At 40.5% G+C, this 24,878-nt stretch overlaps 1 protein-coding gene and 1 pseudogene across 4 annotated transcripts in view; both read right to left on the bottom strand.

The window, feature by feature from the left end:
* The window catches only part of PCF11 (PCF11 cleavage and polyadenylation factor subunit), a 29,351-nt gene extending 28,158 nt beyond the window's left edge, over window positions 1–1,193 (bottom strand). For 2 of the 4 annotated variants that reach the window (XM_054441648.2, XM_054441649.2), the window contains exon 1: window positions 191–1,193. In XM_054441648.2, the coding sequence (XP_054297623.1) occupies window positions 191–382 (192 nt within the window). In that variant the 5' untranslated portion in view covers window positions 383–1,193. The remainder of the gene's footprint in view (window positions 1–190) is intronic. The other 2 variants (XM_054441646.2, XM_054441647.2) reach the window with 2 other exon arrangements.
* On the bottom strand, window positions 495–24,147 carry LOC129008700 (pre-mRNA-splicing factor SPF27-like; annotated as a pseudogene).
* Window positions 24,148–24,878: the final 731 nt, after the last annotated feature.

Raw genomic sequence — 24,878 nt, 5'->3', positions numbered from 1 at the left:
CCCCACTCCCTCCCCCTCAGAGGCCCATGCTCGAAGCCTGGGCCAAAGACCGAGCCTAAGTTGGAGGGGGGTGGGGGGTTGGAGAGAAGGAACACTGTCCCCCTTGGGATGGAAGCGAGACCTGGGATGAGGCTGACACTAAAATCAGGGAGTATTAGAAGTAATAGGAGGCTGCGGGGTGTATAAAAACCTTGGCGGTTTGGGCCTCGATGAGAGAGACGATCTCCTTGGCGAAGGGCAGGTTCTCCTCGGCTAGAATGGTCAGCATATTGATGTGCGGCTTGCTATTGAAGGTCAGGTCTTCGAGCGATGACTGATAATCCCGACAGGCGTCCTCCCGGGCCCCCGCAGCACCGGCCTCGGCCGGCGTCTGCTCTGACATTGCGCCGCGGCCCCCCTCCGAGGTCCGCCGCAGCTGAAGCTGAAGCCGCTCTGGATACCCCGCCTCCCTTCCGACTCCTCTTCCTCTCCCCGGCTCTCTCGCGGCTCCGGCTTCACCACATGCTGACCGCGGAGGGGGGATGGGGGACGACACAGGGGGAACCTCGGGTATAAAACGCCGCCGTCTCGCGGGTGATCTCCGTCCACTTCCAGCCGCCACAGAAGCTTCTTTCTCCACAGACACAAAATGGCGGCGGCAGTGGCGGCTCCAGCTCCGAAAATGTCTGTGTTCCCAACCGCTGCGTCGTGCGAAATGAACTAGGGGAGGGGAAATGTGCGGTAAAAGGGCGGGGCCGCTGATAAAACCAGGCGTGATTGGCTGGCCCGGCAACGACACGAGCCCCGCCCCTGGCCCTTCCGCAGGACGTCCTGGCACCGCCTTCTTCTCCGGCCTCTACCCGGACTTTCGCAACATCTACTGCTCGGAGGTGCACTGGAAAAGACGGCCCTTCTCATTGGCCGATTCATAAGGGACTGTGCGGTCATTTGTTACCATAACAACCCATTCAGGGAAGCCAATAGGCCTGGGAAGGCAGTTCGCGCGGCCCAACCCAACCACTTTAAGAAGAAGGCTCAGCCGTCCCCTCTTCGTCCCTCCCTCTAGCTTCCCAGCCACTGAGCAGGCCTGTCAATCATCTTTCCTCCCGCCTGCCCCGTAGCTGCTACCGACGGTGGGGGCTGGAGGGAGCGGAGGCTTTCTGCCGTCGCATCCCGTCTCCCTTAGCGTCTGAGGTGCTCTGTAGAGCCAGGGCGGGTGCAGCTGCTCCTCTGGGAACTGGGAAGTAGGAGGGAGGTGCCGAATTTACCCGGAACTTCGGAAAGCACTGCTGGAGTGTTTATTCCAGCACGCCGCTTCCCACACCCACAAAAATACCTAGGCGAGCTTGCCTGACTTGAATCCCCAGGAAAATGCCTTTTATTTAGAGGTTAAGTGTGAAAGGCTTTTTCCTTGGGGATTTGGAGGAGCTCTTTAAGGAGCCCACTCTGAGCTCTAGGAAGAGGTTTTCACAACAGCCACACCCAGCTGGACCCTAATATCTCCACTGTGAAAGAGCCTCCTTAGCCTACACTAATGGGGGCACGTAGGAAAACACACTCGCGCATGCACTTTTGTTTTAAACTTGTGGGGCTCTCTTCCCAGGTTGGAAATGATGCTCGCAGAACACAAAGCTTTCAAAAAGTTCACCGTGGAGCTGCGACATAACACAAACCAAACGTAATTTTTTCATTGAGTAGCGATATTGACCTAAATATAAGCTTTTAAAATGTATCAATTACGGGCTGGGCGCGGTGGCTCACGCCTGTAATCCCAGCACTTTGGGAGGCCGAGGCGGGCGGATCACGAGATCAAGAGATCGAGACCATCCTGGCCAAAATGGTGAAACCCGGTCTCTACTAAAAATACAAAAATTAGCTGGGCGTGGTGGCGTGCGCCTATAGTAGTCCCAGCTACTAGGGAGGCAGAGGCAGGAGAACCGCTTGAACCCGGGAGGTGGAGGTTGCAGTGAGCCGAGATCACGCCACTGTACTCCAGGCTGGTGACAGCGAGAGTCCGTCTCAAAAAAAAAAGTGTCAATTACCTAAAATTGCTTTTCCATTGCCTTATGTAGGCTACTAGGCATTTGAGAGATAATTTGTTGCTTCCCAGAAGAAATTGCTCTTAAAAAATAAACTTAGCCGGGCATGGTGGCGGCCGCCTGTAATTCCAGCTACTTGGGAGGCTAAGGCACGATCACTTGAATCCGGGAGGCAGAGGTTGCAGTGAGCCGAGATCGCGCCACCGCACTCCAGCCTGGGCGACAGAGTGAAACTCTCTCTCAAAAAATAAACAAACAAACTACTCTTTACTTGTCCCATATAAAGTAACATTTTCATTTCTTCTTTTTGTTTCTTTGAGTTTTTTAGCATCTTTATTGTTGTATAATTGAAAGGTAATGAACTGCATAAAGTGTGCTGCAAAGGTTAAGTTTTGACATGTATTTTCCATTTTTTTCTTAGCATGATATCACACATGAATGAAAAGTAAAACCTGGGGAGGAAAACTAGTCTTCCCTCATTTGAAGCTAAGAAGTATTGTTGAATAAGTATTTATAATCTCAATAATTTCACACTATTGTTAGTGGTGCTATTTAGATATACTAGAAAGTTTCAACTAATAACGTCCAAAGGTTTTATTTTCTGGAGGGAAATGACCAGGGTGAAATAGTCCTCTGTTCATTTTCTTTTCATTTTAAAGGTGAATTTCATTATAGAAATGTCTGCGTTTTACAGTTTTTAACTTTCTTTTAACAGCAAAGTGAACTTCTTAAAAAAAAAAAAAAAGGCTCCAAAGCTCTGATTTGGCTTTTATTGTATCCCTCACAGACTATATACAGAGTAAACAATTAATATATCTTAGCACATCAATCAACAAACCTATGTCCCCACAAATGACATGGAAAACTCAAGTGACTAGCAATCTTATTCGAATCATGTGCTGTACTGTAACAAGCATATTTTTTCTTTAAATACTCAGGACAGGGCACAAACTAGATAACTAGAATTTTAAATACAAATAAGTGCACAAAACTTCTCTCAGATTTCCACTGCCAGTTCTTTCATCAGAATATGCAACGAATTTACTTTCCACCAACATTAAGCCCGTTATTTCCTATCTCTACTAGGTGCAGTGGTGAACAAGATAGCCCCTTAGCCATACCTTCATGAAATGTATACCTCAATCATAATCTCATGTAGTAATGTGAAAAAGTACTACATTTGTCCAGGAACCAGTGGTATCCCAGAACTATTTTCAATAATCAAATACACTAATTATTGTGTTTCTGCAGAATATGAAGCATTTCCATTGTTTTTGAGGAAAATAACTATACCCTTCCCTTGGTTCACAGAGTATTTACAAGAGGAGTTACTTCCTCCTTTAAAAAAATCTCTCAGCCTGGGAGTGGTAATAATTACCAAAAAGTTAATTAAATTTTTAATTTAATTTAAATTTTAGAAACCTCTGTTCTATCTAATCAATAACTCTTCTCATGTAAATTTTTTATATCATTAGAAAGACAGAAATGTGGATACTAAACACGAAAGTAGAAAGGACATAGGCCAGGTGCCATGGCTCATGCCTGTAATCCCAGCACTTTGGGAGGCCCAGGAGGGTGGATCGCTTGAGCTCAGGAGTTCAAGACCAGCCTGGCCAACATGGCAAAACCTCGTCTTCTACCAAAAATACAAAAAATTAGCTGGGTGTGGTGGTGTATGCCTGTAATCCCAGCAACTCCTTTAAAATTTATAGACTGGGCGCCGTGGCTCATGCCTGTAATCCCAGCACTCTGGGAGGCTGAGGTGGGAGGATCACTTGGGCCCCAGAGGTTGCACTGAGCTGAGATCGTGCTACTGCCCTCCAGCCTGGGCAACAGAGCCAGACTGCGTCTCAAAAAAAAAAAAAAAAAGGAAATAAAAATTGAGAGCCAATCCCTTTAAAATCAAATAGTTATTGAGCACTGTCAGCAGGTAGAATTTCCCCCTTTTATGTGTAAACCCAGTGTGTGTAGATAATATGCAGCAATAATATCTACCTGTTATATATTATATATGCATATACATTTATTCATTCTTGCTAGAAATATGTAGTCTACTTATATAAACTTTTTTTATTTTTGGAGACAGGGTCTCACTGTCACCCAGGCTGGAGAGTACAGTGGTGCGATCTCAGGTCACCGCAACCTCCGCCTCCGGAGCTCAAGGGATCCTCCCACCTCAGCCTCCTGAGTAGCTGGGACCACAGGCCTGCACCACTACACCTGGCTAGTTTTTTGTATTTTTGATAGAAGATGGGGTTTTGGCATATTGTCCAGGCTGGTCTTGAACTCCTGGGCTGAAGCAATCCTCCCACTTTGGCCTCCCAAAGTGTTGGGATTACAGGAGTGAGCCACTGCTCCCTGCAACATTATTATTTACGTGTTTTATAACTACAAAAGTAATGCATGCTTATTTTAAAGAATTCAAATACAAGTACACAAATTAAAAATGAAAATTCCCTCTCTCTGCCCTTGGCCATAAGGTAACCACTGCTCACAGTTTAATATCTATTCTTCCATGCCTTTTTCAATGAACATACACATAAACACAATATGTACAGCTTTTTTTTGTTTCTTTAATTTCACCACCTTTCTGACTGGGAAGTGTAAATCTTTTTTTTTTTATTTTTACAAAAACATAATACACGTGTGCATATGTATCTATTTAATATTAATTACTTGCATTTATTTGTTTATTTATATTTTATTTATTTTTTTTTTTGAGACGGATTCTTGCTCTGTCACCCAGGCTGGAGTGCAGTAGCACAATTTCGACTCACTGCAACCTCCGCCTTCTGGGTTCAAGCAATTCTCCTGCCTCAGCCTCCTGAGTAGCAGGGATTACAGGTGCCCACCATCACTCCCAGCTAATTTTTGTATTTTTAGTAGAGACTGGGTTTCACCATGTTGGCCATGTTGGTCTCGAAGAACTCCTGACCTCAGGTGATCCACCTGCTTCAGCCTCCCAAAGCACTGGGATTACAGGAATGAGCCACAGTGCCCCCACTAACTTGCATTTTAAACTCAAGGTGTCACATTCATCCTTTCATGTGCATGGACTTGCTTTAAAGAACAGTCGAGATGCTGTATAATTCAAAGCATTAGTTTTTAAAGTCTGTGGCTTAGAAAGATAGCTACGGCAAGAATCAAGCCATTCTAATGTTGGCTCTAAACCAGGCTCTAAAATTGGCATGTAGTGGATATTCAATGAATATTTGTTGACTGATCCAGGCCCTGATTTCAATTTCACCTTGCTTGTCCATTGTTATCCTCCAAAAGTATGAACAGACAAATGCAACATTAGTTGAGAACTTAGAGTGGAGGTTGAACTTGGTATTATGGAGTTTAGAGATAGTGATTATCAGGAAAGGACCCTGGCTCACAATTCAAATGCGTGATAACCAAATTCCAAAAACCAGTTCATCATTTTAAGACTTAGAAAATATATTTTGCCAGCAATCTTTTCACTCGTTTGCAGAAAAATATGATTTAGTGAACAATAGTTCTTAATTTTAAGTTTTGCTCCCATATATTTATCTTAACTATTGGCATCTCCTTCCAGATATAGATGAAAAAAGCAAAAGACGAAGCAACAAATGAATACTAACCTCCAAAACATGAACTCATAACTAATTATATACATAATAATGTGCATTATTATATATTATCATCTGGGGTCTCTCTCTAGAAATAGAGAATAAAAAGTCTAAGCTAATAGAAAACTTCCAAAAATATTATTTCATAACAAATTTTATTTATAAAATGTATAGTATTCTCTGGAATATAATGTGTGTGTGTGTGTGTGTGTGTGTGTATTTGTTTACACGTATTGAGAGAAAGAAAGAGAATAAAAGATACTCTTGGGAAAAAAGTTGCTTCTGTTCGTTCTTTTATTTGTTCATTCAGTGTGGCCCATGCTTTCAAGGAGCTCATAGTCAACTGGGTGAGATAAGAAATTAAACCAGGGTGGGGCACCGTGACTCACGCCTGTAATCCCAGCACCTTGGGAGGCCTAGGCAGGCAGATCACTTGAGGTCAGGCAAATATATAATATATAACAGGTAAATATTATTTGCCAACATATCAAAACCCCGTCTCTACTAAAAATAAAAAAAAAAATTAGCCGGGCGCGGTGGTGAACGCCTGTAATTCCAGCTACTTGGAGGCTGAGGCAGGAGAATCACTTGAACCCGAACTTAAGAGGCAGAGGTTGCAGTGAGCTGAGATCACGCCACCTGCACTCCAGCACTCCAGCCTGGGCAACAGAACACGACTCGTCTCAAAAAAAAAAAAAAAAGAGTTGTCTGCTTTGTGTGCCTAAGTAAAATATAATGTTGCTTAATGAAGGGTGACAGAGTGGAAGTGTCATGGGGAAAAAGCAAATGTACTGTATATCATATATTTGGTGGGGCTTGTAAGATTGTTTATTTTACACGCTGCCATGGTTTGAATGTCTATTTTTTGTTGTTGCTTCTTCTTTTTTTTTGTCAAATATGTTATTTTGACATATGGGTTTGATTATAAAGTTTATTCTAAAACTTATGTGAATTAGTTGTTTTTGTTTCTTTTGAGACAGAGTCTTGCTCTGTCGCCCAGGCTAGAGTACAGCGGCGTGATATGGGCTCACTGCCAACTTCGGCCTCCCAGGTTCAAGCGATTCTCCTGCCTCAGGCTACCAAGTAGCTGGGACTACAGGCGCGTGCTACCACACCCAGCTAATTTTTGTATTTTTAGTAGAGACGGGTTTCCACCATGTTGGCCAGGCTGGTCTCAAACTCCTAACCTGAAGTGATCCTCGCACCTCGGCCTCCCAAAGTGCTGGGATTACAGGCGTGAGCCACCTTGCCAGGACTAAAAATTATGTGAATTAGTTATAACTGCATTATATTCTAAAATTCATTTCCTGGCTGGGCAGGAAGACCCCATCTCTATGGAAAAAAAAAAAAAAGTTTAAAAAAGGAGAAAAAAGTAGAATTCATTTCCCAAATTGGTGTTGGTTTCTGTGAGTCAAAATAAAAGAGCTCATTCTCATCGCAGAAGTGATTTTCTGCTACTGGTTTTTGCTTGAGAGGCCTGGTTCATCTGCTTTCTACAGAACTGTCCTGTGCCAGGAAATAACTTAAGCCAAGACAAGCATAGAGCCTGTTATCAGACAAGTGAGTTAAACCAAAGGGATGTATACATGGATTATTGCATGGAGAAACCATAATCAGAATAGTGGTTTAAAGCATGAAGTCTGATGAAATGATTGATTGTCTCTGCAGCAGCTTCTTAGCCTCATGACTCTACGAAAGTTATTTAACTTCTGTAAGCTCCTGTTTTCCCATATTTAAAAAGAAAATAATGACAACTCTCACCTCGTAATGTTGTTATAAAGACGGAATGAGATGACATACTCTATTGTGAGACTTTACCATTGTATATTTGACCCAGCAATCCCACTAAAGACAGATTTACTCAAATACGGGGAAATAAAATAAAAGAATGAAGAAACTGTGCTACTGTAGAGCAATCTTTAAGATATATTTCATTTCAACCATACCACAAGGCAACCATTAAAAAAAAAATTCATTGAAAACATAAGTGAAAAAAAAAAAGACAAGATACAGAACTGTTTATATGATATTCTAGCACTGCATTAACTAAAAAAAAAAAAATTCAAGGAAAAAGAATATATACATATAAATGTGTATTTGTATGTACTTTTAATATCACTGGAAGAATATTAAAAAAAGCTGGTAACAATAATTGCCTGTGGACCAGGCAACCAGAAAACAGGGCAAGAAGAAATCTTTTCAGTTAATTCTCTTTTTAGTGTTTTAAACTTTTTACCTTAAGAGGCTGGGCACAGTGGCTCATGCCTGTAATCCCAGCACTTTGGGAGGAAGAGGCCAGCGGATCACCTGAGGTCAGGAGTTCAAGACCGGCCTGACCACTATGGTGAAAGCCTGTCTCTACTAAAAAAAAAAAAGCAAAAATTAGCCAGGTGGGGTGGCACACGCCTGTAGTCCCAGCTACTCAGGAGCCTGAGGCAGGAGAATCGCTTGAACCCTGCAGGCAGAGGTTGAGGTAAAAAAAAAAACAAACGAAAACAAAATGAAAAACAAACAAAAAACAACTTTCTGCCTTGTGAAAGTATTAACAAATCTTAAAAATAATTTGTTTTTAAATAAAGAGATTGTATATGTATATATTTATGCTTTCCACATGCCTGGTAGATGTTCAGTTAATATAATGCCTTTTGATTCTGAGATAAAACCATTATTTGAAAAGCCTTTTTAACAATAGGAAAAATGTAAAACAATTGAGGGAAACTTTTATCGTGAATGCATACTTATTAAACTGCCTTAGAATTAAATATACAAAATCCAAACATCCTGATTATTGCAGTTATTTTAAATCTTTTATTAGAATGATCATAATAATTGTGGAGATAGCCAAATATGGCTCTAAAAATAATGTCCAAGTCAATTAGGCAGTAAATATGAGCTATCTAGTCAATCCAATAGAGCCAGATCAGCATAAACTTTTAAAAAATGTTTTATAAGGGCTGGTGCAGTTGTTCATGCCTGTAATCCTAGGACTTTGAGATGCCAAGGCAGGCAGATCACTTGAGATCAGGAGTTCATGACCATCCTGGCCAACATGGTGAAACCCCATCTCTACTAAAAATACAAAAATTAGCCAGGCGTGGTAGCAGGCACCTGTAATCCCAGCTATTCCGGAGGCTGAGGCAGGAGAATGGCTTGAACCTGGGAGGTGGAGGTTGCAGTGAGCCGAGATTGCACCACTGCACTCCAGCATGGAAGAGAGTGACACTCCGTCTCAAAAAAACAAACAAACAAAAAAAAAAAAAAAAACAAAACAAAAGCAAAATGTTTAATAAGAACCATTGATTTGAAAGTTTTTGCTGCCTATCAATCAAGTTTAAACTCTCAATAGCTTATAGCCACAAATATTTATTTCCCCTCTCATAGTTCTATAGATTGGCTGTGGCTTTGCTATGCTTGGCTGGAATCCACTGGTCTTGACTTCAGACTGCTGATTAGGTTCAAGGCTACTCTACATATTTCCTCATTCTCCTTGGACCAGTGGCTACCTCAGACATGCTCTTCTCACGAAGGGTCACTGGAGTCTAAGAAAGTAAGCAGAAACGTAAGATGCCCCTTGATATGTTGCCCTGGAACTGGCACAGTTGTCACTTTGGCCCACATCTCATTGACCAAAACAAGTTACAAGGCCAAGCACATCATTAGTTGGGAGGAGGAGAGGTATCCTCTGCTTAGTCATGTGAAAGACACTAAAGAGTTATGTGGTAAGGATATAGACGGAGAATGCTAATACAGGAAGGTCATGAAGCATTGGAATAATAATTCAATCTATCACATCATTTTAAAAGAGCTACGAGTGGTCCTTAATGGCTCAAGAACAATGGCTCTGGGTATATGCAGCCCAAGACACAAAATCTCTGGTCCATAAACAACTTCATTCTGCTGAGCTGGTAACCCCAGTTTCCTTGGATTCGTAAATAGAGAGACAACGAAGTAAATCAAAACCATATAGGATCATCTGTATGTATTTGGCATTTAAAGTCCTTATTGGAGGAGAAGGGAACAAGAAAGTGACAGCAGTAGGGGTTTGTGGCCAGGGTAAGCTGCCACTTTGCTCTGTTACCCAGGCTGACTCTTCAGCCTTTCAACCTTGTTGAGTATGTCAGCTCAAGGTGCTGTTGCCCCCACACACTGAGTCATCCTGGAAGACGGGAAGATCCAGCAGCAGGATTTTGGCTCAGCGTGTGACAGAGCATAAAATTGAAACCCTCTATTATACATAAAATCTGTATTTCCCTCGAGACATTTGAAACCAAAGATGAGATGGAACTAATTAAAGATGCAGCCCATCCCTGACCAGTTCAACTATTGATTTAATCAAAGTGATCAGCTCCTTAGATTCTTGACAGAAAAAAAAGGCATGTCCTGGGTCGGCGGTAGGAGGGTGTTAAATTATATACTTCAGTGCATAATTTGGTTGGCTAGTGGCATGTTTTGTTTTGTTTTGTTTTGAGACAGGTTCTCTCGCTATGTTGCTCAGGCTGGTCTCCAACTCCTGGTCTCAAGTGATCTTCCTGCCTCAGCCTTCCAAGTAGTTGGGACTACAGGCACACATTGAGTCTATGTTTTTTTAAACAATATCTTGCAGGCAGAAATTAAAAATTAAAAAATTTAAGATGACACAGGCAATGTGCTAAAAATCAAAGGAGAAAGAAAGGTCAATAAAAGCAAATGACCCAGATGGATTAGTGTACAAGGACATTAATAAACTACTATAAATGTATTCAAGGAATTTGAGAAGATATAAATGAATGAATAGAAAGAGAAACAATTTCAACAGAGAAATGAATCTCTAAAGCAAGAAAAAAGAACCAAATGGAAATCTCAGAAATAAAATAAAAAAATCTAAAGTTAAAAATGTAATTCAGTAAACTTCTGGCCATTACATCCTAGTCACCTTGATTACATAAGTGAGATAGTTTGACATAACTGATAGAGACTTGATAAACACCTTGATCTCATCAGCAGCACGTTAACATTCTAGCTCTGTAGTGAATCCTTTGCTCAGAGAATTTGCTTCCTTTTCTTTCTCTTGGTGCATATTTTACCTTTTACCAAAAGTCTGTTTTGGACTACTGACCTTTACATCTTCACTATCTAGAACATTTAAGAGGTATTTCTATAACAATGAAGCAAATACATGCATTTATTTTTTAAATAGTTTTTATGTTTGTAGATTAACCCAGAAAAAATCAGCTGCTCTGTGATCACAGAGGAGCCAGGATTTTCATATGTTTCTATTTATTCACTTCATTTGTAATCAAAGAAAGATTCTGTTTGCAGGTTTCCATGGTCTTATTTGTACTATCCATGAAATGTTTTTACTCCTCCTGTTACAAATCAAAGGCCTCAACAACCAAAGACTCTAAGAACTTGCTACCTCTGAATCAGAATTGTGACACCATACCTCAGATAATCTGTATCTCCAATGATACTTTCAGAGACTCTTGTTGTATTTGAGATAGGTGGTGTTTAAATAAATTGAGTATTATATTAATTTAGGCATGTCTTCTTAAAAAGTACTATTTATAATTTTAGATAACTTTGCATTTTAGATAATCTGACACTTGACCTTCCAATTCACAATTAAAAATATGTAATTGAGTAATTGATTTTAGGCTTATAAAATAATTTTACTGTTTATAAGTAGTATTCCAATATTTAAAAGAACTTAAGAACTTAGAAAGGTTTTGCTTATGAGGCCAACTATTTAAAGTGCTTAAAAAGCAAATAAAATGGGCTGGGCGCAGTGGCTCACGCCTGTGACTTTGGGAGGCCGAGGCAGGCAGATCACGAGGTCAGGAGATCGAGACCATCCTGGCTAACACGGTGAAACCCCGTCTCTACTAAAAATACAAAAACAGAATTAGCTGGGTGTGGTGGTGGGCGCCTGTGGTCCAGATACTCGGGAGGCTGAGGCAGGAGAATGGCATGAACCCAGGAGGCAGAGCTTGCAGTGAGCCGAGATCGCACCCCTACACTCCAGCCTGGGGGACAGAGTGAGACTCCGTCTCAAAAGAAAAAGAAAAAGAAAAAGAAAAGAAAATGTATTGAATTTATAAATGCAATTTAAGTGTTTAGAGAAACTCAATTGAGTTGAAAATAGGTTTAATTGTTTGATAAAGATTTATTTATTCAAATTGAGTTGACTGAACATTAATAAGGTAAATTTAAATATTTTACAGTATATAAATAGAATAATTAGCTTTATTTTAATTCAAAGTCCTTCAGTTGTCATCTTTATATATGGAATATTAATTTTTTAAAACTCATGAAAAGTCTTTCCTATGTATAAAAACAATTCTAGGGCCAGGTGCGGTGGCTCATGTCTGTAATCTCAGCACTTTGGGAGGCTGAGGCAAGGGGATCACTTGAGGTCAGGAGTTCGAGACCAGCCAGGCCAAAATGGCAAAACCCTGTCTCTACTAAAAATGCAAAAATTAGCCAGGCATGGTGGTGCACGCTTGTAATCCCCGCTACTTGGGAGACTGAGGCAGCAGAATCACTTGAACCTGGGAGGTGGAGGTTGTAGTGAGCCAAGACCGTGCCATTGCACTCCATCCTGGGTGACAGAGCAAGCAAGATTTCACCTCAAAAAAAAAAAAAAAAAAAAAATTCTAGAACAGTTTAAAAATTCTCATTAACAAAATCCTTTGTTGAGTCATATTAGGTAATAAAAGTTAAAGGTATCTCTTATTATTTGAAAAGAATATATCAATTTTTTTGTTTAAATACAACAATAATCAGCATGTTAAATAATCCAAGCTTCGGATACATTCCTGACAACCTGATATTCTTCACTTGAAACCATCAAAGAACTTGGAGGCTATGTAGTGTACTGTGGGTTCCTATTTCTTTATTCTGCAGCCAGAGCCATCATTCTAAAAATCTGTGGCAAAAACTTTTTAAAAAATTTTTTTTTAATTTTTATCCCACACTACCCTGATGTAGTGCTGCAAAAACTTAAACCCCTCTATAGCTTCTCATTGTCCCCAGTATCAAGTCCCAAATCCCACAAGGTACCACTTACGCTGGCCCTTGCCTATCCCTTAAATCTCAGGAAGCCAGTCTTCCTTGTTTCTTTCTCTATTCCAGCCACATTAGCCTCTTTTTCGCTAGGGCTTTAGCAATGCCATTTCCTCTCCTTGGACTGTTTCCCTCCAGCATTCCCTCCCCAAAGCATATACTTGATTATTGTCACTTTCCCAAAGAGGATTTTCCTGATACTCCAGACTTAGTGAGGGACCCCTGGGTTTAAGTTTTTGAATAAACTTAAAAGAAATCACTTCTCTTTGTCGTAGGTTGTTTAGGCAACCTTAACCCCTCCCTTCTGAAGTAAAATATATTTCAGTTGTTTATAGTATTTTGCTGTTACAAACAATGACCCAACTAACACCTTTGTACATTAATCTACTACAACAGATACTGTGGGTGCCCCACTGATAGTCCCTTGGCACTCATTGTTTCCTTAAACATAGTGAAATCTTTACTTCGACCACCTGTGACTATGCCTTAGGCTTTCTCAGTGGTAGGAGAGAGCTTGGTCCACAGGTGGGTATAAGGCATTAACAACCCCCTCTCCCCAGCAGCCCACCATCCAATGATGGATAGGAATTTGTAAATATCCCAACTTCCTTGGGTAAGGCACCGCTGAGGCAATTTTTTTTTTTTAGACAGAGTTTTCCTCTTGTCGCCCAGGCTGGAGTGCAATGGCGCGATCTCGGCTCACTACAACCTCCACCTCCTGGGTTCAAGTGATTCTCCTGCCTCAGCTTCCTGAGTAGCTGGGATAACAGGCACCCGCCACCACACCCGGCTAATTTTTTGTATTTTTAGTAGAGACAGGGTTTCACCATGTTGGTCCGGCTGGTCTTAAACTCCTGACCTCAGGTGATCCACCCGCCTCAGCCTCCCAAATTGCTGGGATTACAGGCATGAGCCACCGCGCCCGGCCTGAGACAAATTTTATATAGTCTCTTTGAGTGGGATTGAGCCTCACTTTCCCACATTAGTAACCTTGCATTGTGTATGGTCTTCCTTCCTTTCACTTTCTCATTTCCCTACTCCTTCACCAGTGATTCTGGGGTCACTGTCCAAATAAACTACTTATACTCATTGCCTTGTCTCAGCGACTGTTTCAGGAAGAACCCAGCCTAAAACGCTATATTTGCCTATTTAGAGTCACTCAATAATTACAAAGGTAGAATTGCTAGTTCAAGGGTTAAGCATTTTAAATTTTGATATGTAATGCCAAATGGCTGTCCACAAAAGTTGGTGTAAGAGGCTGGACACAGTGACTTACGCCTGTAATCCCAACACTTTGGGAGGCCAAGGCGAGAGGATCGCTTGAGTACAGGAGTTCGAGACTTGTGTGGGCAATATAGTGAGACCTTGTATCTACAAAAAATAAAAAAATTAGCCAGGTGTAGTGGTGTGCACCTGTGGTCCCAGCTACTCGAGAGGCTGAGGCGGGAGGATTGCTTGAGCCTGCAGTGAGGTCAAGGCTGCAGTGAGCCATGATTATGCCCCTGCACTCCAACCTGGGCAACAGAGCAAGATCTTGTGTCAAAAAAAAAAAAAAAAAAAAGTTGGTGTAAGAAATGCCTATTTTGCAAGGACTACAACATTTTTATTATTTAAACGTATATTCTATTTTATTTCATATGGGATTCGAGACACATTTCTAGCGTTGATCAACTGTTAGCCAAATTACTACTATCATCTTTTGGTAACCTGTTGAGAGAACAAGGGCTTTGAAGTCACGGAAACCCAGGTTAGAGTTCCATGTCTTACTTTTTATTTATGTGTTAATATGACTTCTTAACTATGTGACCTTGGCAAGTTATTAATATCTCTAAGCATGAGTTTCTTTATGTCTAAAACAAGCAAAACAAACAAACAAAAAGCAATATCATAGATTATTTGAGGAATAAATGTGATGATATATTTTAAAAACAAATAATGAAACTTAGTATAGTGCCTGGCAAGTAGTTAGAGCCCAATACATGGTAATTATTATTATAGCAAAAGAACAATGACATTCGTATTCATGTCCCATAGTACTAAGGACAGTAACTAGGACCTAGAAAATGCTCAAATGTTATTGAACTGAATTACCTAGTCTACACAGTTATTGTAGAGATCAAATGACAGAATGTGTATAAAAGTATTTCAAAAAAACAGAAAATATTGGAGAAATGTGGTGCTACCTGTCCCCTGCCAATGAGTCAAAGCCTCAGTTTTTATTTTTCAGGAAGAGTTGGCTAGATATGTGTCCCTCTTCCTGTTCCTCTCTAAAATCAATATTTTGAGGCATTTTTAGACTTCACTGTGTGAAACTACCATTTCTCCACCTATCCTGCTTGCAGCTGCCCCGCTTCCCTGTCAGGGGCAACTGCCTTCAGTGTGGAATCTTACTGCCAATCGTCCTCAATCAAGCTCCTCTAAGCCAGTGGGTTCGTGCCACAGGCAGTCATATTGAAGCCAAGAGTATACAGTTTTGATTTGGATATTTTGAGACAGTCTAAATTTCAAATATTCTGATATTTTATTGTATTTTATTTTATTTCTTTTTGAGACAGAGTCTTGCTCTGTTGCCCAGGCTGGAGTGCAGTGGTATAATCTCTGCTCACCTCAACCTCCTCATCCCTGGTTCAAGCAATTCTCTTGCCTCAGCCTCCCAAGTAGCTGGGATTACAGGCGTGCATCAACACACCTGGTTAATTTTTGTATTTTTAGTAGAGACGGGGTTTCACCATGTTGGCCAGGCTGGTCCCGAACTCCTGGTTTTAAGAGATCCACCCACCTCGGCCTCCCAAAGTGCTGGAATTACAGGCATGAGCCATCATGCCTGACCTATTCTGATATTTGAAACCGATTTTAGTGAATTCTTATAATCCTTTTTATATAAATTTACTATTATCAATGTATTCGTTCTATCCTTGGATTTTTGTTGAATACCTATTATGAGATAAGCACTGTTACAATGTTGAACAAAAGAGACATGATCCTTGTCCTCAAGAAGCAAGCTCTAGATGAGGTTTAATTTTTATGTTTTTGTAAGACTTTCTATATGAATAAATTCACAAACTGGAAAAAAGTTTTTCAAAGCTAGTGTCCAGATTTTTCATTTGTAAAAATATGGCCACTTTAGCTGTGGAGAGACACAAAGAACAGTCCTCTCAGAAAATAGAGGAGGAAGAAAGAGAATTTTACTTTAAAACAAGGCACTTTACTTAAATTATCTAATTAAATCATAACAACTTGTGAAAAAAATGTTCTTATCTCCATTTTAAGAAGAACTGAGACTTAGGCTAATAGTCTTGCCAAAGTCTACCACTAGCAAATGCCATTACTAAAATTAGAACCCAGTGTTTCCTGGTTCCCCAACCAAAGCTTTTTCTCCAACTCCATTCTACCCCAAAGCAAGCAACCAACTATTAAGCCAGATAAGTATTATGAAATGTCACTTACAATGGGTGGGATACAAAAGAACATGGTTCTTAAACACAAGGGCCTGAAATCTGGTTGAGACACAAAAATAACATGAACTAAGCTAAGTGACTTCAAACATATTAAGAGTTCCTGGGAAATACACATGGGTATATTGAATAGTTCAAGGAAGTTTTCATAGAAAATATATAAATTGCCCTAAATTCTCCCAGGCATCTCTATTTCCCATACCACTAGGTGATTTCTCTGATCACATTGTATTCCATTTGTTTTCTTGTCTTTCTTCTCTCCAAGAATGTGAATTCTGTGAGGTCAGAAACCATGTTTGTGTATCATTGACCTTGTGGCCCCATAATCTAATGCAATGCCTACTTCATAATAGATAGTAGGAGTTTGAGAAAAGTTGAACTAAAGTGAGATGTCACTTGAGAACTGGGTATGAAAGCATGATTTAAGATTAACAAGAGAAGAGCATTCCAGGTGGGGGCATTAGTGTAGGAAAGAAATGAGGAAGTAAGATTGAATGTGGTATGTGTGGTAGTAGTAATCTGGATGGAGCAGAGGTAGAAGTCTGAAAAATTGAAGGCCATAGCTATTCCAGTGTTGATGGGGCCACCTGTGAGCTGGAAGGGAAGACTTCCCAGTCCAGAAGGCAAACTTGAAATAGTATAGGCCCCATAAGGGAAATGGGAAAAGGTAGCCACAACCATCGTGAGAACAGAAGCTGTAGGAGCACTGGAGAAACTTGCAAAGTGCTGATGATCTCCCAACAACAACACAGACTCTGTGTGCAGCCAGCCCAGAGGAATCAGACTGTGGCAACTGCTTCATCAGTGCTGCTAGACTGCATTCCAGGGCTGAGTTAATGATCCCATATTTCCATTTGATCCTACGTATAGCTCTGGGTGAGGTCCAAGAAAACATCCCTGAGTGCTAAGGGTAGCAATTAGAAAGCACCCCTTCTGGCCGGGCGTGGTGGCTCACGCCTGTAATCCCAGCACTTTGGGGGGCCGAGGTGGGCAGATCACGAGGTCAGGAGATTGAGACCATCCTGGCCAACATGGTGAAACCCCATCTCTACTAAAATATTAAAAATTAGCCGGGCATGGTGGTGCATGCCTGTAGCCCCAGGTACTTGGGAGGCTGAGGCAGGGGAATCACCTGAAACCTGGAGGCAGAGGTTGCAGTGAGTCGAGATCATGCCACTGCACTCCAGCCTGGTGACAGGACAAGACTCCATCTCAAAAAAAAAGAAAAAAGAAAAAAAAGAAAAAAGAAAGCACCTCTTCATTGCAATCTTCCCCTGTCTGTTTATACACCCTTCCCACTAAATCATGACTGCCCCTCAGAACTCAGAATCCATTGGCTGACTTGTTAAATTCTTTAGCCTACTAGAGCAAATCAAAGTAAGACTCAAAGGATCAGAGCAAAACAAAATGAGTGTGATGCTGTTTCTTTCTTTCTTTCTTTTTCTTTTTCTTTTTATTTATTTATTTATTTATTTATTTTTGAGATGGAGTCTTGGTCTGTCGCCCAGGCTGGAGTACAGTGGCTCAATCTTGGCTCACTGCAACCTCCGCCTCCTGAGTTCAAGTGATTCTGCTGCCTCAGCCTCCCAAGTAGCTGGGGTTACAGGCGCCCGCCACCATGCCTGGCTATTTTTCATATTTTTAGTGGAGAAGGGATTTAGCCACGTTGGGCAGGCTGGTCTCGAACTCCTGACCTCAAGTGATCTGCCCGTCTTGGCCTCCCAAAGTTCTGGGATTACAGCCATGAACCACTGCGGCCGGCTATGTTTCTTATCATACTCTGAAGGGGCCCAATTTTGAGAGGCTGAGAGGAGGAGTCTTCCACATGCTGGAGCCATTTAGCCCAAGTTTCAAGCACGAAAAGGCCTCAGATTTTGGCTGCTGTTTGGCGTAGAATTTTCAAAGGGTAGGGAAAGGCCTTATTGTAAATATTAATCCTAAATACATATGAATCCCTATGACAAGCTATGTCAAAGGGAAGAAGACTGATTCAAGATAAGGGGCCTCAAAATTTGAAAGCTGCTCCAGCTTCACAGAGGCTCTTTCAAGATATAAGAATAGAGAGCAGACCAAAACTACTGCATATTTATCTATGTGCCTAGAGAACTGGGAGGAGAATTTTATGGGAATTATTGTTGTCTTAAAAATGACAAACACTCCACTTGGACAGTTTTAAGTTTGTTCTTGCCTAATAGTATGGTTTACAAAAAGAGCTTTTGTCCACAGTTGTTGACTTGAGCTTCACAACAGTCCTGTGAGGTCTTTATGTTCCAGTTTATAGATGAGGGGTCAGATGTTCAAAGAGGCTATGGTTGCTGAGTAGGAAGCTCCAGGATTGGGACCAGAATCCAGGTTGTCCTTCTCTTGGTGCAACGCAGCTTGAGGTTTTGTTTCCCACTAAACATGTAATCCAAAAGTGTCTTTACAGTTTTTATTTCCCACTAGCAGATTCAAATCACATCCTCAGATCTGTGGTCTTACTAAGAACTTGGCAGACATACACTGAGTATGACCATTAACCAGGCATTAGGCTAGGTCCTAAGAACACAGAGTTAAGTAAGTCATATACTTTACCCTTCAGGTCCCAGAATCCAGTCTAAGAGGCAGACCTACAAACAATTAGTTGTAATGCAGCGTGCTAAGTGCTATAATTCAATTAAGAATTGGATATAGAGTTGAATAAAGAAAGATCAGCTCTACTTCTGGTGCCTGGGGGACAGTCTCCTGGAGAAGGCGATGATTAAGGGAAAACTTTAGAAATAAGTAGTAGTGTGTCTGGTGGGCAAGGGGGAAAAGACATTCTTGGCAATATCAACAGTTCATGCAAAGGCATAGAAGTATGAGACAGTATGAATTCAGTGTTTCATTATACACTAATGGGTGCAAAAGTTATACTTCCTAATGTGACTCTTGAATCAGCAGTGCCCGCTCCTTGCAGTGCAAACTGCAGTTTGCAATTCCAGGCACCATTCATTCATTTAGAAAATATTTACTGAACCCCTACTATATGGTGAGCACTGTTCAAGGGGATGGGGATACAAAAAGCCAAGAAAAGTCCCTGCCCTTAAAAAGTCTAGTGGGAAGAAACAGGCAATAAAGAAAAATAATACATTAGGAGTTGATAAGGGTTTTGTAAACAGGTAGCTGCCACCACCACAGAGAATATCAGCTCTGGAAATACATTATTCAAGATTAGTTTGGCTACACATAACAGAAAAATCCAATGCAGTAGAGACTTACACAATGCAGAATTTATTTCTCATGTAAAAGAAGTCTTGAGATAGATGGTTATGGCAAGTTATCAGATTATCAGAGGCCCAGGCCCCTTCTCTCTAGTCCACATCCTTATGTTCCAGGACAGGTGGCTTTAATCCTTATGTTCCAGGACAGATGCTGGAACTCCAGGAATCCTGTCATCATCTAGACAGCAGGATGGAGAAACAAAGAAGGGTGGGCCTTCTTCCTCTTAAAGAGACGTAAGAATTGGCCGGGCGCGGTGGCTCACGCCTATAATCCCAGAACTTTGGGAGGCTGAGGCAGGCAGATCATGAGGTCAGGAGTTCAAGACCAGACTGGTCCACATGGAATACAAAAATTAGCCAGATATGGTGGTGGATGCCTGTAATCCTAGCTACTCAGGAGGCTGAGGCAGGAGAATTGCTTGAACCCAGGAAGCAGAGGTTGTGGTGAGCTGAGACCATGCCACTGCACTCCGGCCTGAGTGCAGAGAGAGACTCCGTCTTAGGAAAAAAAAAAAGAAATGTAAGAATCGTATATCATTTCTACTTGCTCGTGGCCCTACCTAGCTACAAGGGAAATTTGAAGAATAGGGTTTTTCTTTGTTATCGTTTTGTTATTATTATTTTTTAAGATGGGTAGCAGTGGGGCCCAGCAAAAAATGAACATTCTGTTACACCTTATGTTTTGCATCTAGTCCTCTTTCTGTCTCAAAGGTCTTCCTCCTCTGTATTCCTTCTTTAATTATCCTATGCCTTCTCCCTGCCTGGTGCTAATTATACTATTTTGACTCTTTCTGATTTGGGTTCTACCTATCCAAAAGACAACACTTCACTTCCAACCTCTTGATCTAGAACTAAATACTCCCTGACTCCGAAACTGTCCTCATGGGGTGAGCTCCCACTTTGATCTATTTCTATCCTGGGAACAAGACAGTCCAAACTTCATAGAAATTCACAAAATCTCAAGTGTAGAGAGCTCATGAATAATGATGAAAATTTACTTTAAAGATCAGCATTCTTCAATTTCAGACTAATGACTACTTTCAGAATTTTGGTCATCATTTTGCATTTTTACTATTTTATTTCGAATCTGCTATTAATTGGAGTGTCCTGCTGGTCTTTTTTAAGATAGTTTAATTCCAGGTGTCAGCTAATAATAATTTTAAAAACCCATAAATACTTCCTCAGGCTTAACAATCACTGCCTTGGTGTTCCCTGCTGAAGCTACTGATAATGAATCCAATAAATAAGTCCTGGAAACAGGGAGGTCAACCCAGGCACAATATCTGATTATCAGATAAATATCAATGCATATGGGGTAACCACAAATCCCATTGGATGCTAAGCAAAGATCGAGCATTTCTGAGAGTTTTCTCTTTTATGGTTGGTTTTTGTGGGCAGTCTGTGCAGTCAGTAGCTACAACTTCCACCACCAAAGCTGTTCATTTTTTCTAAAAGTAATACAATGATTTAAGGTTAACAAATCCTAAGAGCATAATTATTTTATTTCTATAGAGAAACCACCGTTAAAACTTCAGTATTTATATACTTAGAACAGAATTAGTAGAATTAGTTTCAATATGGTCCCAATCACTTTGTGTGACTTCAGGCAAGTTACCTCACCTCCTAAGCCTCAATTTCCCAAAAAACATAATAGTAATAATCATCATATAATCCTATATCAGCTGTGTCTCCATTTTTTATTTAGATGGCTTCCATAGGTGTATTAGGCCAAAGTATCCAAAAAGAAGGTAAAAAGTCCAAGTGACAGTAAGCAAGAAGGGAATATAAAGCTAAATTACCTTATACAGCAAGATAACTCATTGAGCACCTGGGTGTACATTATGCAATCAATTTATCTTTAGTAATACACTCCGTAGGTGCTTTGCACAAGGTGGACTACATTTTAATGAGGGTCTTCTCTACATAGAACCACCAGTTCACCTGGCATATTGGTTTACAAATGCAGATTTCTGGGTTCCACCCTGGATATTTTGATTCAGTTGGTTAAGAAGACAACTTTGGAATCTATATTTTAAAAGTGTATCCAAAAGATTAAAAAAAAAAAACTTTTCTGGGGTAACTTTTAAAAATTATTTTGCATTATAGCTTTGTTTTGTTTTCTAATTTTCCACGTTGACCATGTACAGTATTAATTTTTTGAAAGGGAAAAGTAAAACCGATATTTTATTTTTATTAAAAATAAAGCTTTCAGGGCACAAAAAGGCAAACGTCACATGTTCTCACTTATTTGTGGGATCTAAAAATGAAAACAATTGAACTCATGGACATAGACTGTAGAAGAATGGTTACCAGAGGCTGGGAAGGGTACTCGGGGCTGAGTGGGTTAGGTGGGCATGGTTAATTGGTAAAAATAGATAAATAAGAAGAGTGAGTAAGACCTACTATACGATAGCACAACAGGGTGACTATGGTCAGTAATAACTTAACTGTGTATTTTAAAATAACTAAAAGAATGTAATTGGATTGTTTGTAACACAAATGATAAGTGCTTGAGGGGATGGGTACCCCATTCTCCATGATGTGTTTATTTCACCTTGCATGCGTGTTTCAAAACATTTCATGTACATCTACTATGTACCCACAAAAATTAAATTTTTAAAAATATATATTTTTAAAATATTGTTAATTAAATAAAGCTTCCAGGTTATGTTCTGGAAGAATAGTTTTTGGTTATGTCCAGTATAGAGTTTAATTGACTCACTCATTCTCTTAGGTGCTGGAGCAAACTTAGTTACTTTTTGAGAATACTCTGTAGCCATATCTACAGGGTACACTTTTGGTCTATCCCCTCTCAGATTAATCTCAATCAATTGACAGGTTTGACATTATTTTCTGAAAACTGCAATATCAGATCAAGACTTGGGCCCCAGTGTGTCATTTCACCATTAATCTAAAAGCATTAAATGACTAAGGTAGGTTTAAAGTAGATGAAATAGGGGAAGGGTAGAGGGGTGAGGTTCTCGATTAAGTGAAACAGATAAGAAGAATACATAATGTGTATAAATTAGTGTTTTCCAAAATACTTACTTAGAAATTATGATTTAACTTCTTAACTATAAAAAGTATATATAGTTCCAATTATAAGTTAATACATACACATTAAATACAATTTGGAAAATACTGAAAAGAACAAATTGATTGGTTGCCTATAGACTACAAACCAAAGACAACCACTGTTACATTTTAGTTCTTTCTTTCTTTTTTTTAACCATCAAGCTAGACATTTTTATTTTCCTAGGATATACAAATAGAATTACTACAACCATCCACACAGTCTATGATTTCTTTTTTTAATTTTTTTTTTTTTTTTTTTTTTTTGAGACGGAGTCTCGCTCTGTCGCCCAGGCTAGAGTGCTGGAGTGCAGTAGCGCGATCTTGGCTCACTGCAAGCTCCGCCTCCCGGGTTCACGCCATTCTCCTGCCTCAGCCTCCTGAGTAGCTGGGACTACAGGCGCCCGCCACTGCGCCCGACTAATTTTTTGTATTTTTAGTAGAGACGGGGTTTCACCATGTTAGCCAAGATGGTCTCGTTAGCCAGAATGATCTCGATCTCCTGACCTCGTGATCCACCCGCCTTGGCCTCCCAAAGTGCTGGAATTACAGACGTGAGCCACTGCACCCGGCCCACACAGTCTATGATTTCTAAACATTTAAATATCAATGGTTTCTGGAAGATGCTATTGTCCTTCATAGTTCATTGAAAGTTCACATCCCTTCTGTGAAAGCCAAACTTTTCTTTGACCTATAAAATTGTCTTTTCAGATGTCTCATGGGATGTTTTGTTTGCTTCTCCATATTGATCCTTAATTTGATAGATTTCATTTTCTTTTCTTTTTTTTTTTTTTGAGACGGAGTCTTGCTCTGTCGCTCTGTCGCCCAGGCTGGAGTGCAGTGGCGCAGTCTCGGCTCACTGCAACCTCCACCTCCTGGGTTCAAGCAATTCTCTGCCTCAGCCTTCCGAGTAGCTGGGATTACAGGCATCCGCCACTCGCCCGGTTAATTTTTTGTATTTTTAGTAGAGACGGGCTTTCACCATGTTGGCCAGGCTGGTCTTGAACTCCTGACCTCGTGATCCACCTGCCTCAACCTCCCAAAGTGCTGGGATTACAGGCGTGAGCCACCGCACCCGGCCACATAGATTTCATTTTCTAGTTGAACAATAGTCTGTTCAATCTCATAATTCTTACTGACCAGGGATACCCAATTTGACTCCATTTCTCTCAATTTAGATCCAGCAAGTTGCCTGTTCTTTCTCTGCCCGTTAAACTCTTGAATATGTTTTCTTACCTTCTGAAGTTCTTTCTGTGAGTGTTCAATCATACAAACTAGATTTTCACTGTAAACTTTCTAGGCATTATATCCATGCTATGACATTAGTTTCAGATTCTCAATTCTAACTGCTCGCTGCTTTAACTAGGCAATAAAATTGTTTACACATTCTTACCATGCAGCAGTGTCATTTTTTTGACGGGAGAAAGGGGCTGGAAGCTCATATCATTTCATACTGAGCAATTCAATTGGTTGTCGAGCAGCCAGTCTTGCAAATTCATTTCTCATTATCCTCCCCCTAATTCTTCTCTGGGTTAAATGCTCTCTAGAATTTCAAATGCAGAATAATCCGGGGCTGTTACGCAGCTCAGGTAGCTCTTAGTAGGTGAGTTTGCTCTTCCATCAGCACCTCAGCAGCTTTCCACACACCAGGGGCTTCATAACCTTGATCAAAATATGGCAACACCTCCACCACAACCTCTCCAGCCACCAAACTTGTGCCTGCCATTCTGGGGACCTTATGTTGGCCTATGTTTTTTCCATTTCCATTACTTCCATCCAATTTTGAATAATATACATAAAATCACGTAAATGTTATTGTATTTTTATTTCTGCTACTTTTTTTTTTCTCTTTATGGAGGTATAACTGACAAATACAAATTGTACATATTAGGCTGGGCGTGGTGGTTCACACCTGTAATCCCAGAACTTGAGGAGGCTGAGGTGGGCGGATCACTTGAGGTCAGGAGTTTGAGACCAGCCTGGCTAACATGATGAAACCCCATCTCTACTAAAACACAAAAAATTAGCCAAGGGTGGTGGCATATGCCTGTAGTCCCAGCTACTCGGGAGGCTGAGGCACAAGAATTGCTTGAACCTGGGAGGCAGAGGTTGCAGTGAGCTGAGATCATACCACTGCACTCCAACCTGGGCAACAGAGTGAAAATCCATCTCCAAAAATAAATAAATAAATAAATATTGTGTATATTAATATTATACAATGTGATATAAGTTGTTTTGATATGTATATACACTATGAAATGATTGCCACAATTAAGCTAATTAATGTGTTCATCATCTTGCATTGTTACAATTTTGTTTTTGGTGCTAAGAAAATTTAAGATATACTCTTTTAGTAAGTTTCATGCACACGATACAATATTATTAACGATAGTTATTATGCTGGACTTATTAATCCAGACCTTATTCATCCTGTGTAACTGAAATTTTGTTCACTTT

This window comes from Pongo pygmaeus, chromosome 9 (genome assembly GCF_028885625.2).
Source record: "Pongo pygmaeus isolate AG05252 chromosome 9, NHGRI_mPonPyg2-v2.0_pri, whole genome shotgun sequence".
Lineage (NCBI taxonomy): Eukaryota > Metazoa > Chordata > Mammalia > Primates > Hominidae > Pongo > Pongo pygmaeus.
The sequence above is the reverse complement of the archived record's forward strand: the minus strand, read 5'-3'. Positions and strand labels throughout refer to the sequence as shown.